Here is a 16,915-nt window from a genome sequence, read left to right on the forward strand (position 1 = left end):
AGACTGATGGGAAACTGCACTGCAGGGAAAATGATACTATGTGTTAAAATAATACCTGCTATTCACAAAATATACTTACAGTGTATGTGCTGATAACTCATTTTCATAATGCATTTCAGGGAGACAGAGTAATTCTTCTCAAGCGAGTTGATCAAAACTGGTATGAAGGTAAAATACCAGGAACCAACAGACAAGGCATCTTCCCTGTTTCCTATGTAGAAGTCATCAAAAAGAATGCATCAAAAAGTGTTGATGACTATCCTGATCCTCCGATCCCCCAAAGCTATTCTAGTGACAGAATACACCATTTAAGTTCAACTAAGGTAAGGATTTTTTTTCTTTGCTGTCACCCCTAGAGTGGGTTTAAAAGGACTTGTAATTTTTTTTTAATACAATACGTAACTTAGACATTAAACATAGTATATTTTCTTTCCTGCATAGGTAGAATTGCATTACTATCTTATTAATAAAGTATTTTAATAGCCAAGTGTGTGTCTTACATTCTGCCAGGATTTATGGTCTTTTCTTCATTAGCTATTATCTTACTGAGAGTAGGGCTAGGCAAAATTTAGGCAGAAAAATCAAGTCAACAGAAAAAATTTATTCGGGAATCTTAGCAAGAATTTGAGCATTAAGTATATATCTAGTAGACTTTTCCTAGTGCAGTGTGAAGACATTCCCATAAAACAGCTGTACTAAAAGCCTACGGTCACATAAGCATGCAGGACACAGTTTGCCAAGATCAGTTCTGTGCCTTTCAAAGTCAAAAAAATTATTAGTGATTCTGTACTAAAACCTTCCTCCTTTCGCCATTTACAGTCAACAAGGAGGCTGTTGTTACATTCTTTGAGGTGGGACAACAGTGACAGTATTGTTTCATTTAGGAGTAAGGTGATTGTCATCACATTGCCAATGAACTTGGATTCAGACCTTTAAAGTTTTAGTTTTTCACACCAAATGTGTGTCATAGGTTCTGAATCGTTTTCCTTCCTAGTCTAGATAACCACCACAAGTTGTACTACAGAATGTTGCAGAGAGATTCCTGTGTTACTGTTTATCATTCACTTGTGAGATTTCACAGTCACCTGTGCAGGGAGCATAACATCTTTGGCAGTGACAGAAACTAAGACAGTTTCTGCATACAAACTGTGATTAGCATTAACATAGTATCGATGATTTTGAAAGCTCGAGATGGAAAACTTTCTAAATCTTCCTCTTTACCTTTGTTCTTTATCTCTTCAGCATTGGACAGTGGTTTTTGTGTATAATTATAAACATCTTATCCTGCTATTAATCTCTGTTTCAGTTGATTTTGTCCCCTTTTGTACTTTCCTATATTTGAATACTGGTGCTCATTTATGCTTCAACTTCGAAATAAGTTCCACACTTATTTACAACTTTGGGGTTGTAAAAAGCTACCAAAAATGTCATTTATAGGCAACAGTGGCCTCTGAAAATATTGCTTATGACTAAACAATATTAGCTGGTTTGGGACAGTTGCTAGAACAGGTCTCTTCTGGTTTTCCAGAACATCTCACAACAGAGAACTAGATCCTCTCTCTTCCATTCCAACAAAACTGCCAGCTGAGGTATTGATAAGCTAGGGCCCCTTACTGTTATAGGAACCCAGAGGTACCTGAGGGCAAATCAAGAGTAGGAGGCAGCTTAGGTGCTCCATATTCCAGAGATGTCTCTCTGTGTTCAGAGGTGCTTCTCCCCGTTTTCTACAGAGCAGGCTTGTCTCTAAGGTGTCCTGCAGCTAAAGCTGGTGTTTGTGTAACCCGCATAACCCTTGTTGAGCACAGGTGATGCTTTAGAGCATTTATATCCATATTACAAAACCGTGCTGCCTCTATCATTTAGTTATTACTAAATTAGTTCTGTAGGGGACTAAATTGGAAGAAGCCTTCCTGTAACATGCCATCACTGGATTCTAGCATAAGTTTAAAAAAAACCTCCAAGCTTCTACTGAAACTCTTAGACAGACATCTTGTTTCTGAATTAAACTGTATTCAGAAATGGCAATACCATGTAAGAAGACATGTTGTTCCTGACTACCTAGAAGAACTACAGGAGCCCTGAAAGTGTTCTGGAGTTCACTACACTTACTGATACCACTTTTCCTATTCCTTTGGAGTTTCTTACCACATATCACTAGATTGCTAGAGCAATTGCACTGAAGTTCTCTGGCCTAATGGCAATAAAATAAATAAACAATACAAGTCAGGAGCAAGTTTTGCTGTCCTTGGCTTTGCCTGGTCCATCTGTATCTTTAGACCTAGTGCAGCTTGTAGACATGGGAAACTAAAAAATGGCAATGTCTCTTCTGCATTATTATTGACCTTAATACCATATGTTAGAGGCTCTTGTTTGAGAGGAAAGATGAGGTAAAGAGACTGAATATTGCTTGTAACAGCCTAGCTCTGTTTTAGCAGGCTGTGTTGTATCAGTCTATACTGTTTACTTTGTTACAGAAGACTCTGTAACAAAGGTTGTCTAACTATAAAATAAAGCTATTTGCCTCAAGAAAACTCAAGCAGAAGGTAAGTAAATTAACCTTCCTATTCTGCCACATTAATTTAGACTTTTGAAATAGCACATTAATACTTAAAGTCTCCAGTAGTCCAGATAACTTGGAGATTACATCTAATTATTCTGGATAGTTGTAACAATGAGATCAAAATATTTTTCACTCAGTTTTAATTTGGAGGGTTAATAGTAACAAAAATGCATTTTCAGTATTTACTGAAGCAATGGATATCTACTGATGCTGTGTACGTATGACTCACCAGTCTCTCATTCTTAGAAAAGGACGATTCTTTTACCAGAAGGATACTTCAATCAATATTGTGTAAAGATACTCAAAATATACTGCTGCATACTGTGCTGTCACTATTTTAAAAGCATTGTTGACTGCCTACATTCAGTTTTAATTGAATGTACCTTTCACAAATGTTCATGTCATTTTTGAACTAAGGTTACTTTTGAAAAAAAAATGCATTCTGTAGCTGTTCATGCCTTAATAAAAGTATGCAATATATTAAAGATGTTTCTTAAACATTTACCTGGAAGTATTAAGAAAAAGTAGAAGTATTAAATTTGAATAATTGGAAATCACTTCAGTTTTTATACTTTAAAAGAAATACTTAATGACACCTGAAATGTACTTCTGCAAGTGCTATTCTCAAAATAATAGTAATAGTTCGGGGAAAATTTTGTTAATATTAATTGTATGATTTAATAACCTGTGACAGGCTCACTAACAGAGCACCATAAATAACATAACTTTAGCAGATCAAATGCAAGTTGCCTTCATGAATGTAATGATTCAGTTCTGTCTTAATGCCTGACATTTATGCCTCAAGCCAAAACCTGATACAGTTTCATGTTTCAAATGTCTTTCCTGCTGTTCTGATTCATGTAGTAGTGATTTCAGACACCCATGGTCACTGAAATTGTACCCTGTAATCCAGATGATCACACAGACATTTTTCTTTTTCAGTTTACATATATCCTAATTCTCTGTCATGCTTATTTATTTGAATTCCCATGTTGTTCTTATTTTTGAAGTTGCCTTCCCAAGCACTGTCCTCACTTTCCAGACAACTTTCCTCCTCTTGGTCACACATTGATCAAAAGATTCTCCAGGCTGCCACTAGTGACTTGTTTTCAAGGACTGTTGGTGTTTCGCCTTCAAGCACATGCAACTTAACTTCTCCATTAGTTCCAGACAGTTTTCTTTGTGACTTAGAAGAACTCAATTCTTTGGCATTGTCAACCTCTCAAACTGTAGCAATATCCCCAGGTAATAGCATTCACCAAGTTAAGGATGGTCATGTTATTCCAAATACAGAAGTGTCTCTCAGCTCTTCTACAGCTCTTCCTCTGTCCTTTCTTGTATCTACCTCTGTGTCATCTTCAGCCAGCTCATCTGATGACATAGCATATAAGCATGTCAGCAACAATACCAAATCAGGAAAAGATAAAGACTTGAGAGGTATAATTGACCCTTTAGTTATTGAAGTACCTACAGACTTGTTAGATACTACAAGAGAAGGTGAACATGTTGGCGCTATCCGTAACATCCCTTCACCATATGAAGGTGGTTCCATGTCCAGAGTGCTAGCTACAAATGCTGAAAATGAAGAGGAAATCTTTACTGCAGATCTGTCACTTAATATAGGGGATCAGTCAAAGCCTCAAGAATCAGATTTCTACGGAGGAGAACAAGACACAACAGAAGAACTGACAAGACTCTATATAGAGGAGGATCTGGTACATGACAGTTTAGAATTCCCAGTAGCAAGTGGAGGAGGCTCTATGGATTATTGTGAAGGATACAATTCACCAAATATTGATAAGGTATTTTAATTTCTGAAATACCTGGGTTCTCTATTCAGATAACTTAGTATAAGTATTCTCTGCCTTTTCTTATATTTACATGTTTGTATCATGCACAGGCACAGCTTTATGCAATTGCATTCGATAAAATTTGAGCTCTGAGCAACCTGATCTGGTGAAAGGTGTCTTGGCCCATGGCAGGGAGGTTGGAACTAGACACTAAGGTCCCTTTGAACCCAAACCATTCTATGATTAAAAATTGTCAGTGTTAAGGGATAGTCCCTTCTCAGAAGCAAGCATATGCACTACTGTAAATTCTGTAGTGTATCAGTTGTGCTGGTCCTTCTGTCCTTGTTGGTTGCCATTGAGCTTCTGATGTAAAAAGCCAGTGAATGATTTTCCTCACTGTCCCATTACATGCTGCCCCTTTTAAGCCAGAAGGCCCCAGTTCTCCAGAGGGAGGGACATGCCTCCTGCAGAGACCCTGCGGTTTGTGCTTCACATGTGTCACTTCACCAGCTGATATATTTATAGCAGGCTCTGTTACGAGAACATGACTAATAATAACGGATCAGATTATGTTTGGCAGTTAGACAAATGCTTCCTCCTGAAACCCTCCCCAGTTCCTCTTTGGGACAGCACAACACTGAACTATCCCAAATGCGTGCTGGCCATTAAATGCCACAATACCGCTATTTGTGTGGTTTCTAGGCAAAGTTTTAGAAGAGACTTTTTTTCTGTCCAGCACTTCAACAGACTGTTCAGGCAGTTGCTTTGGCTGTCAACATGCAAATCAGATGCTTAGGACAGTATGTTTTTGGCCAAGTGTAAAACTAGTTAATTAGAAAGATTTTGCAGGCTACCTCTACCCTTATTTGACCTGAAAAACACAGGAGAAAAACGTAAGAATAGAGGTGAAATCCATGGCCACAAATGGCAACATTTTTGTGATTTCTGAGAAAAGAAATCTCTTCCAGAAATGTAGACTGAATAATAATAAAATTAGCATGACATTTGTGATTGTTCAGATTAGTTACATGTCTCCTTATTGAGCATTTGACATCCTTTACAGCTGGTTTTATAGCACAACTTCTCATTTTTCTTAAACATTTAAGCCAGCTCTACTTTTTGTGGGAACATCAGAAGACTCTGATCCTCCTTTCCACCTTTCTTCTAATCTTCCACTTCACTCTGCCAAGGCACCTACTTTCCACTCCGTTCCTACAACACACCTGTCTATTGCTTCCCTCCCACCTCCCCTCCTCTCTAAACCGTTACATCAGCAGGAGAAAGACTCACCACAGTTAAAGGTAACTGCACCTCTTGATTATGGATTGTTGCAAATCTTCATGTATATTAAATAACTGCAAGGCTAACACTGAGTTTGATCTTTTCAAATGTACTGTTTTGTTTACTAATATTAAATAACATAACACATGGAGTATTAAAATAAACCTTCTTCAAATGAAACAAGGTAAAACTGTAACTATTATGATACAATGAAATGGCTTAAGGAGATACCACTGAGAGGGAAGCAGAAAGCTTCAACTCAATTTCTAGTCAATACCAGGACAACAGAGTAACTCATTTAATTGAACAGAACAGAATTGTATTCAAGTATGCAGAAACTAGGTAACAGCAGAAAGAACACGAGATATTTTGAGGACTCAAATTTCATAAGTGAAGGGAGGTTCTTCAGAGAGTTCTTGAAGCTGTATACTGATACTTTTGTAATTTTCGTTGATGTAAAAATGTATGCATATACATACGTATATGTGTGTACATAAATATATTTGGAATGTGGCTCAAATCTAAAGCATGACCAGGGATTTGGACAGTGGAATATAAGGAGCTATGGGTGGGAAATGTCACTTTGCACCATGTTGGTGGGAGGATGTCCTCCAAAAGAAGAATTCTGAAAACATGTCCCAAGGAGAAATGCTGACATTTTTCTAGCTCCTTGGTCTCTCTTGGTATCCTTTTTTGTTGTTATTGTTGTTGCTGGTATTGTTATTCACCCCTCTCCTAAGAGGAGGCTGTTTTTCTATCTTGTCACACTCTACTGACAAACAGTCACAAATACCATAGAAGAGGTTTTCAGAGTCATCACTCCACTCCCCTCACATTCCCCCCAGCTCACCCCTGCCCCTGAGAATTCACATTTGCTGAACACACACCCCTTAAGAACTGAATTCTGACAAATATTTTTCTGATTTATAGTGTTGCTAACAAAACGAGGATATGTGTTACCAACTGAGCTGTTTCAGGGGTACATGTGGAATAACTGTTACATGTAAGGGCATGTGCCAGAGCAGCAAAACTTGGAAAAAAGATACAGTGGCAACAATAGAAATACTGTGTACTAATAGTACGTATTTCTACCTGTAACTCATTGCTTTTTGTTATCAAGAAAAGCACGTTGGGTTTGCATGTATGAATGAAGGAACAAAAATCCCATGATGCTTCATTCTTAAACTCTCACTTGACATAGTTTTTGTGGTTCTTCTAGGCTAATTTAAAGAGAGAGAGATTTGTTATGGGTAAACCTCCTCGTAGCCCAGTGATGACTAAGAGATCCTGCAGCTCACCTGTCAGAGGTCACAGCTATTCACACAGGGTATGGTACTGGATGCCCAGTGTGCAATAACAGCATTTCCATGGACAAGGAGCTCAGTGTCTAGCAGTATTTTGCTTTTGCCCAAGTGTCTCAATACTATCAGTATGCTCTGTTTTCTTCCTGTTGTGCTTCTGTGCTATGTCTGAGTAAAGGCAACAGGTCTGTGTGTGCCAAAACTCATTATATAAATCCATTAGTGTATTGTATCTCTGCAGTACTGCATGGTATTTCCAGTGCTACAAGGTGTAAGAGATCAAAGCTCTTTATATTTAGTCTGATTTTATTAAAATTACTCCTCTCTTTCAAAGCATTTCTAGTTTATTAAAATTACAGCTTCCAAGAGTCAAAAATTTATTGCATGTATATGGACTGAATTCTTAGGTTTGAATCCATGTCCTTATTTTTCAAAATGCTTTTTTGCTGTGGTATGATGTTCACTCAATACTGTTCTCTTTATCCAAGCAGTGTCATTCCAGCCTTTTATACCCTTTAGCCTTTCCCTTCCTATCTGTAACATAACTGTAACATTTTTACCTAGCCAGAAAGTCAGGTTGTTTAGAGTTTGCATGGACTTTCCTCAAAAAGGTGATCTGCACTATGGAAAGGAAAAAAAAAACTTACACAACCTAAACTATTGTGAGAATGAGAATTTATGGGGTTTATTTTACTTTCATTTTAGGACTGAATTATTCTTTGCATTGGTTTCTTAACATATGGCTCTTAAAGCAGTTAATAGGATGAACTGTTTTCCACACTGTTCCTGCTGATTTTAGGTGATCATCTTTCTGGTGGCTCCCTTTTTAAAATTTGAATTTTAGTTTAAGATATGTAGGTTTATGTAACTTTCAAAGCTTGGCTTTTTGGCAAGCCTGTGTTTACTACCAGGTATGAAGGGACAGTGCTTTCCTCATCAATGAAGAAAGACAGTTCAATCATAGATAGGAAGGCCAGGATTCTTGTAGTAGTGGACCAACATCATCTCACAGAAAGTCCAACTAGGAGTGAGATCCATAAGAAAGGGATTAAGCCCTATATTAATTTTGCATGTTCCTCCAGATTAATGACATGTAACCAGTATGTTAAGAGAAGTGTATTGGTCAATGCGTTAATGTATTTATTACTTTAATTCCAAAACTACAAGAGCACAAATCATGCACCTAATTTGCATGCTCAGGACTGTACGCAACTATTGTATGCAAGGGCATATTAATCATGCATGAAAATCAGGGATACAACTGGGAGCATTGACTTGATTGCACATTTAATGTTTTTGGGATTAGATCCTGCAGTATTTTCCAGGAAACAGGATATTCTAGTAAACTGAGGAGTAGTTGAAAACTAGAAATAGTCTTTGCAACAGTCCCCTATCTAGCTAATGTAACTGTATATGGGAATGAGAGCTTAGGGAAAGAAAACAGGGAGAAAGCTTCTGGATGTTGGCTGGGGTATTATTGTGGAATGTATTCAAATAGTGAGTGAACTCCAAGGTCCCTCTCTTCAGACATACCACCATTTACTTCACCCTATTTTCACAAGATTGTAATTTTGTCAAAGTTTTCTCTGTGGCAATAACATACAGTTGAAAATCTTTAGTCACCTTGATTTTTATTATCTTTTTCTACAGTAGTTAATTTATTTTATGAAGCATATGCAGAAAAAGAAGATAATACTGACCTACCCAGTTTCTTCCTGTCTTGGTATTATGTTCAAAGCATTGTATCATTTGTAGCATTCTTTAGGACGTTGACTTTCATTTTAGGAAAAATCCTTAACCTTAGTTGAGTTCTTTTGCATCTCTGACTATCTGTGGCAGTCAGCTCAGTTACAGACCTGATGAAAGATTAGCAGAAAATAAGGTCAGATTCCAGTCTAAATACAAAGCATTCTGCCCAATGGACTATTTTCTTCTTGTTTGACAAGCCAGCCATTGAAAGAGGTTTACTAAGAACTGTTTAATTTACGATCTTTACTGTTGGATTCTTTGATAAAAAATTACACAACTTTTTGTACACCGGCAGAGGAGAGTTAAATGAGGGAGAGAAGACAGTAAAGAGTATAGAAAATTCTTTTTTTTTACTTTGAAAACCTCTTTCCCACTTAGCATTCAACAATACAAATTAAACGTCTGTAATTCTCCTGCCTGCATTTTTAGGAACCTTTTAAAAGTTACACTCTATAGACTGTAAAGATAAAGTGTAGACTGTTCACAGTACTTTCTGCGTGTACACATAAAAACTGATGAAAAGAAATTTAACTTCTTTAATGTCTTCTGGAGATGTTGAGAGGGAAAAGGGAGAAAAACAAACAAACAAAAAACAAACTACGTACAGTGTTCTATTCAGTTTCTTTTATCAGATTCTGGGCTGTTTACTGCTGCCTTCTCTCATTGAAGACTATCATCTTCAAGAGTGAACTGAAATAAACAAATCAAGAGAGAATCATGGGGCAATAAGACAAATTCCGTGGCTTAAAGATCAGGTTACAGTTTGCTCAATTCATGAAAGAAAGTGCTATGAGCAATATTTGATATCCACACTTCTAAAACAGATATGGTTCCCGGACTTGTCTCTACATCATGACCTTAAGGCATCCTCAGTCATCAGCAAATATGATCCCCGCTCACATCAAGAACTTTCCCAAGCACCTGCTCCTGTGTTGTTTCTGGCCCCAGCCAGATTCTAATCAGTATAAGTCAATGACTTTCTGAGCAGGATATGGTTTCTGTAGGAGGTTAATATTTTTCATTTCCATTGCATCCAGATTTATCGAATATTAGTGGTGGGTAATGCTCCATTAAGAAGGAATATAGTTCCTTTCATAAAGCTTTGCACTGGAAATACAAACTACTTTTTCTGCTGAAGTAAAAGTGTTAATTGTTATTTTCACACAATTAAATGTATTTTTTTGTTCTTCGACTCGCAACAGCCTGCATGGCTTGAGATGAAACAGAAGTAATTAAAGCATAGCATGTTATGCCTGCCAATTTAGTACTCTGTGTGTGTGTAATGTAAATTGGTATGGTTTTTGTCTATCAATATTCTGGATTCTGCCATTAAGTATAGGAGATTTTTTTCCGCTTATCTAAAATTATACTTCACGCAAAGAATGTATGATGTTCAGCCGTTGCATCTGATTTTTCTGATGTTATTTCTGTTTCACAGTGAAGAGGCTGAAAGGTTCTACTCCAACTTTATACTGTACTATAAATAGAATGGACTGATAAAGTTCACAGTTTGTTTAGTTGTTATTATGGCTTCCAAAAATCAGATCTTTAAACCTGCCAAGATTTAGTTGTTTGTCATGTCTCTTAGGAATTTATTGGAGGGGGAACAGAATGGGCCGTTGTTTTACACACAGTTTGTTTAGTTGTTATTATGGCTTCCAAAAATCAGATCTTTAAACCTGCCAAGATTTAGTTGTTTGTCATGTCTCTTAGGAATTTATTGGAGGGGGAACAGAATGGGCCGTTGTTTTACACAAGGTAGAAGATGAACTCTTGAGCAACTGTGTGTCACACCCCTATCCAATTATTTGGACCTTAAACTGCAAATCTTTATTACATTTCAAATCATTTCATTTCAGCCACAGCGCCCTGTGCTTTCTCATGAAAACATACACAGTGGGGGGGAACCGTAAGTATACTTATTGTCTATTAAACCAAAACCTAGCATTTAAGCAATAGCCAGCACATCATCAGATAATTTGTTAACTTGCCAAGTACAATTACGAAGAGATTTCGGAGATTGCTTACAGAAAAATGCATGATGTAGGAAGATATCGAAGAAGGTCTCAGAGGGCAAAGCCTTAATTGTTTAATTTACATCAAATGCAGACAGACATGACAACTTACAGTTTCCCATCATCTATACTTAAAAGGAGTAATAATTTTGTAAAAGTAAAATTTGACTCTTCTTTATTCTCTCCATTTTTACATCTCAGCAGAATGACAGTTTAAGATTTAACATTGATTCAACTCATCTGCTTTACTGACTTGAAGCAAATTATTCAGAAACAGTTCTGGATGTGAATAGAGAAAAAAAAAAACTCGATATGTTGATCACAGGAACACAGGCTCACACTTTTTGGTGTGATTTGCAAGTGCAATTCAAATATGAGATACAGGAAAGTGTTTCTGAAAACTGAAGAAGAACCTAGATCTCAAGTCTTATTTTCACAAACAATTTAAATGTATGGGATACTTCAGTGCTGACTGTTAAAAGGCAAGTTCAGCGCAAGATTGTTTCAAGATATTTTTTTTCCTCAAGTCTTGCATTTGGGTCCTGTTTCAAGGATCATTGAAACCAGTAGCCATTCTTCCTCTAGCATCAGAGCACTTCAGCATATGCCCTATTAGATAATTTCTCAAAAATGTAGCTAAGGCTTAACATCTAAAAATATTTTAAAGTTTACCTATTAGTCACTTGAAGACAGAAGAGAGTGGCAAAAACTTACCAAACAGCTATGCCACAGATAATATATAATTAAAATAGGATGTTTTAGTTTTAATCTCACTGAAACTACAAGCTGTTGGTATTGTTGAGCATACTGAAGCACCTAACTCAGTTTTGTAAGCAATAATTTTCTATTTCATTTTGTTCGATATTGTTTAAGTAGTTCATGACTAAAGTTATTTGTTCCTAAAATTAAAAATAGAAATATATTTAAATTGCCAACCAACCATTCTTTGCTTTGAATATGTATTCTGTCAGTGTTGTTAATGATAGTAGAGTTTTCATACTTAAGAAAGTCTTAGATTAGCACAGAGAGAATGAAATTAATACACTGGAGTTATTAAAATGGATTATCTGGAAATTACTAAGATTCAATTTCAAAAGTACAAAGAGTGCTAATTGGGACATCCTTGTTACTGTACTTGAGTAAGTAATTGGCTTGAATCGTATTCATGATACATTACATCTGCAACTCCTGTCCCCTTGAAAGCTGCGTTTAATAATTTTTTGGAATATCATCATAGCTCTGCTTTCCTGGAATGATGATAAGCATAACAGAAACTGTTATTGCTACTTAGGTTTTTGCACAGATTGTTGTTACTCCTGCTGCACAAATTACCAGAGGTAATTGCTTAAACAACCAGTTTTGTTCCATTTTGTTAGTGTGATTAAAATATAAAAATAGACTTTTCAGACTTGGGGAGATAACTGCCAATCATGAGATATTAAGTTAAAATCTTTATTTTCTTGGAACAGTATCTTCATTTTTTGTCCAAAGCAGCAATGTGAAAAATAAGTGTAGTTTAGTCAAGAAGACCATAATTAAACTAAACCTAGCACCACTCTATATGTAGGATTTTCAAGTTGGACTTTCAGGAACAATAATTTTTTACTAAAACAAACATCTCATTTAAGCCATGAAAACTGATGGAATGATACAGAGCTAAATGAAATAGTACCAACACATCAACTGGCAAGCTATTTTGTTTTTATTGGGGGAAGTGTAATGGCATTAAGGCTTAAAACTCAGTGAACTGTTGTTAAGAGGGAAGGAATGGATATGATTATGTTTTACTTCAGTATTTTGAAATTAAAACTATTTCCTTTGTACAATTTCTGCAGTTATACCCTGCTTCTTTATATGCAGTCAGTCATATACGGGGTACAGTTGCTTACAAAAAAAAAAAAAAAAAAAAGCAGATTCTGACTCTGCAGGACTCAGGGGCTTATGCAGCAATCTTTCTGTGGGCTGTCAGCCCAAGTGCCTTCAGTTCCCCCTAGTGAGAGTTTATTGCCATTCTTTCAATTCAAAAAACCTCAATTAAAAGCTGTCAAGGAATCTCATACCTCTTTCCATTTATCCACTAACATCTGCAAACTGCAGCTCCTGGCCGGGGTGGAGACACAGGTCGGTGTCTGAATACTGTTTGAGTTTCCATCATTTGCCCCTGATTTGATTCAAACCTCTTTAACCAGGGAACAGGTTACCCCTGTATGCTCCACCTTCTCCATAGAGGAGAGCACCTCTTTTATATCAGAGCAAAGTCTTGCCACACCACTTGCAGCTGAGGAGCTCAGGGAGGTCCCTCAGTTAGTGACTGTGTGAGAGCTGCTGTCCTGGGCACCCTCCTCCACAGACACCTCACTTGTGCTAGTGGTACTTGCTTCAGAGAGCTTAAGGTCAGAGCCACAGTTTCAGATGCTGATCATGGAGGGTTACAGTGCCAATATATCTGTAGGCTCCCCTCTAATAGTCCTCAGTTTTGGTGACTCAACTATAAAATAATGCTAAAGAAATAAATCTTTTTTCAAAGCCACTGGTTGAGGAGCAAACCCAGTCTTTAGTGTCAGATCTTTCCAATGAAGTTTTTCTTAATTTACTGTAAATTCTTAACTCTCAAGTCCATCAGGCAAAATAAATCCTTTTCCCATCTATTTGCAAGAAGTGTTAGTTGTTAGTTAATGTTTAAGCCAGCTCCTTTACTTCAGCAAAGGTGCAAGGAACTCTTACTTCTTTTTAAAATGCATCATTTGTCCTATTTAAGGTTTCAGGCTCTATATAACTATACTCCTAGGAACGAAGATGAATTGGAGCTCAGAGAGGGAGATGTCATTGATGTGATGGAAAAATGTGATGATGGATGGTTTGTGGGTATGTTCTAATTTGGTTGCTTTTTTCTTTTTTTTTTCCCCCTAACCTTTGCTACCCTCTTTGTTAAGTGGCTTTTAAACAACTTAATTTTTGTTATTCAGTGTAATAAACCTAAACCTGGCTTTATCAGGAGAAATCCCAACCAAAATCCACTGAAATTAGTGGGTGACTTTGTCCTTTCATCTTTTGAAATTGGTGGACACAAATTGACACGTCTGCAGTTTGTTGTACAGCATTGTTGTCATTTATGACACAAAATGGCCTATGTATTACTGTTCTCTTCATAAAGACCAGGTAATTTAAATCTTACTCACATGAATACATCTAAAGAATTGACTACTTGTGAGAACCAAGTATTGCTGAACAAACAAAGATTTCATAGCCAGGCCTAGGTAAAGTAGCTTAATCATTTCATAAACGCTCATATACATGTAGCTAACTTAATCATCTGACTAGTCCTTTGCATTTAAAAAAATTCAAATTATTTAAATAGACTTGATGTTGTTGAAATTAAATTATTTCTGTGTACCAAGAATTTTAGAACGGCTTTTAATCAAGACCTAACAATTTAATCAAATATGCCTCTTCATTTGCTTGTCACTTCCTGCATTTATACTTTGTTAAAACTCACAACTCACAAATGAAATTAAAAATAATTTTTTGAAGTTATATCTTAAGAAACTGTAGATATTTCTGTTTGTGCAATATTAAACATAAAAATTTTAAGGCCATGCTTACATAGTGAATTTCTGTTGTTATTCCCATCTTTCATTTATTGCTTCTAATTTCAGGAACCTCGAGAAGAACCAAATTCTTTGGTACTTTCCCTGGAAACTATGTCAAGAGGCTGTGAAATTTTTTTTTTCTACTTATTTATGCTGCATCTCTGCAACACATCTGCATAAAGCTGCTAGAAAACATGCTACGCTGGCCTTCTGTTTTCTTGCTTGCAGTCTCAAATAGAGGCCATCTAGTTCATCCTCATCCCATCCCACCCGCCAAACCGTTCCAGCAGTATTACAGCAACGACCACAGAGTGAATAACTAAGCTTTTCTGAGACAAGAGGAATCATTTCAGCATTTAAGCACTCCCTGCTTTAAAGTCTTTTTATGTGAAACACAATAGGAAAAGCCTGATGACAGGTACACAGAGGAATTGCCATGGGGGGTGGGGGGAAGGGGGGAAAAACTGTGCTTGGTTAGAACATTTGTGGTACTACCGTGAAGTCTGGTGGGATTTTTTCAGCATGCATGTAATACAGGGGAAAGTTGCTGTTTACTATTTTTTAAAAAATTGTTTGAGTTTCCACATTCTTACTAGCTTGGCAGCATTTTTTTGCTTCCACTTGCTGTATCACGGGTTTGCCTATTGTACTGGTTTACAATGTATGACAAACTATAATATAGATTGTTTGCCTGCACTTGTATGCTGTAACATATGCACAGTGATTGTAAAATCTCAAGCAAGCATAGTGAAAAATGGAAGAACTGCAAGTGTTCTGAACGGGTGCAATGGTATTGGCTAAATCTTTTTTTCTTTTTTTCCCCTAACAAACCTGTAGTGTTTTCTGTTAAAAGGTGAGAAGTGAACAATAAGGCAATAAGACTTGGGAAAGAGGATTTAAGGAAGAGACAGACAGTGGTGTAAGCATAGACAATAATAACCTGCTACTGATGTCTGATACTAAATGGTTGCAATCAAAATGTTGTGATAGTAAGCAACATGAAATGTGAGAGGTTAGTGTTTTTACATATCAGGAATTTTAATAAGCAGAAAGTAAACAGTGTTAGTGCAATGGGTTGTTGGGTTTGGGGTTTTTTTCCTAACATAGCCACCTGAAAAATATTCACAAGTATCATGTACTGATTTACTTCACTATATTTGTATATGTATATTAATGAAACCCAAGTTACACATTCTTTTTAGGAATTTAGACAGAAAAAAAAGTCACAAGTATTAAAACCGATACATTTTAGAGGTGTTTTTTTTTCTTTTTTTTTCCTGAATGAAACACAGTATTTAAAAACATACATTTTCCATAAGCAAAGGTAAGCATAAAATTAGCAAATAAAATTAAGGCACAGGACAATAATGGCTATGGCTTTATAAAATAAAAATTCAGATTTGGTTTCTTCAGCACCTTATAGATGGCAAAAGCTTCTGCTGCATTTCTCATGGGTAAAGGATTGAAATTATCAAAATGTATGTAGTCTCTGTAGCATTTTGTACATATGTTTGCTTTTTTGTACAGAGCCATTTGGTTGTTGATTTTTAAAAAAAATAAGTTCCTTATCTGATCTTTGCCCTCTTTACATACAGAACATTTCAATGCATTTTTCTTTTCTTGCTCTGTTTACCATCTGGATAGTGCAATTCTGTAAGATAGCATTTTATGCAAAATTTTATTAATTAAAATATGGTTTACCAGCCAAATCTAAATGTACATATGTCTTTATTACTGAGAAATGTCATTAAGACAAAGGTAAAGAAACATCTTTGTGCAGCATACCTTTATTATTGCAGATTTCATGGCAAAAGCTTTATATTCAAAGGCTTTCAATTTTAAACTAGATCTGCATGCAGCTTTGCTGTGAAATTAATACCTATCTTTGATGCCATTTATGATTGAAGACTTAAATATCTGTTGCCTGTGATATTTAAAAAGTACTGTTTCTACTCTGTATCTGATTTTAGAAAAATGCAGGTTTTTCATACCTGACTTTCAGGTAACTGACTTTGAATTCCTACAAGCAAAAGGTCTCTGTGGTTTTTTCTTTTCTTGAATAGACTTCTAATAAATTTTGCTTGGAGTACAGAACTGTTTCCCCCATCATTTCTCAAAATACATGTAATATATTACTTAAGTATTGCAAAGTGCTTAACTCTTCAAGCTTGTATGCAAATAGTTTCTCCTTGCATTTTTTTTTCACCCCACGATCAAGCATACACCAATTATATATATGGGCAACTAGCATTGGCCTCAGGGCTCTCAGTTGGTCCACTTCTATGTCATTATCCCCAAGGCAACTTGAGTGCAAAAGCATCGTTATGGACTTTCTGCGTGGCGTGTGATAATTTGAGATAATTCTTCTGTTGCCAGAACAACCCTTCACTCCAGAAGCACAAAGGTAAAATACACAATGGTAACCCATTATGTTAAACTCATTATGCCTGGTGAAAGTTCCCACATCCTAATCCTTCAAAAGCAAAACAAGAACTCCCATGTAAAGTGACAGCATAGGAACAAGATTTAAGGAAAACACTGATATTGGGGGAACATCTTACACTTGGAATATCCGTCTGTCAAGGAACAATTGTCAAAAAAAACCTTCAACAAGAGGCAAAATATGCAA

At 36.3% G+C, this 16,915-nt stretch overlaps 1 protein-coding gene across 1 annotated transcript in view; it reads left to right on the forward strand.

The window, feature by feature from the left end:
- The window catches only part of SORBS2 (sorbin and SH3 domain containing 2), a 154,102-nt gene extending 137,725 nt beyond the window's left edge, over nt 1-16,377 (forward strand). Inside the window, exons 26-32 of the mRNA XM_027735493.2 lie at nt 120-323; nt 3,571-4,362; nt 5,457-5,651; nt 6,851-6,958; nt 10,541-10,590; nt 13,455-13,561; nt 14,353-16,377. Coding sequence (XP_027591294.2) covers nt 120-323; nt 3,571-4,362; nt 5,457-5,651; nt 6,851-6,958; nt 10,541-10,590; nt 13,455-13,561; nt 14,353-14,414 — 1,518 coding nt within the window. The 3' untranslated portion in view covers nt 14,415-16,377. The remainder of the gene's footprint in view (nt 1-119; nt 324-3,570; nt 4,363-5,456; nt 5,652-6,850; nt 6,959-10,540; nt 10,591-13,454; nt 13,562-14,352) is intronic.
- Nucleotides 16,378-16,915: the final 538 nt, after the last annotated feature.

This window comes from Pipra filicauda, unplaced genomic scaffold (assembly GCF_003945595.2).
Source record: "Pipra filicauda isolate LSUMZ 115617 unplaced genomic scaffold, ASM394559v2 scaffold67_size6003252_pilon, whole genome shotgun sequence".
NCBI classification, from domain to species: domain Eukaryota; kingdom Metazoa; phylum Chordata; class Aves; order Passeriformes; family Pipridae; genus Pipra; species Pipra filicauda.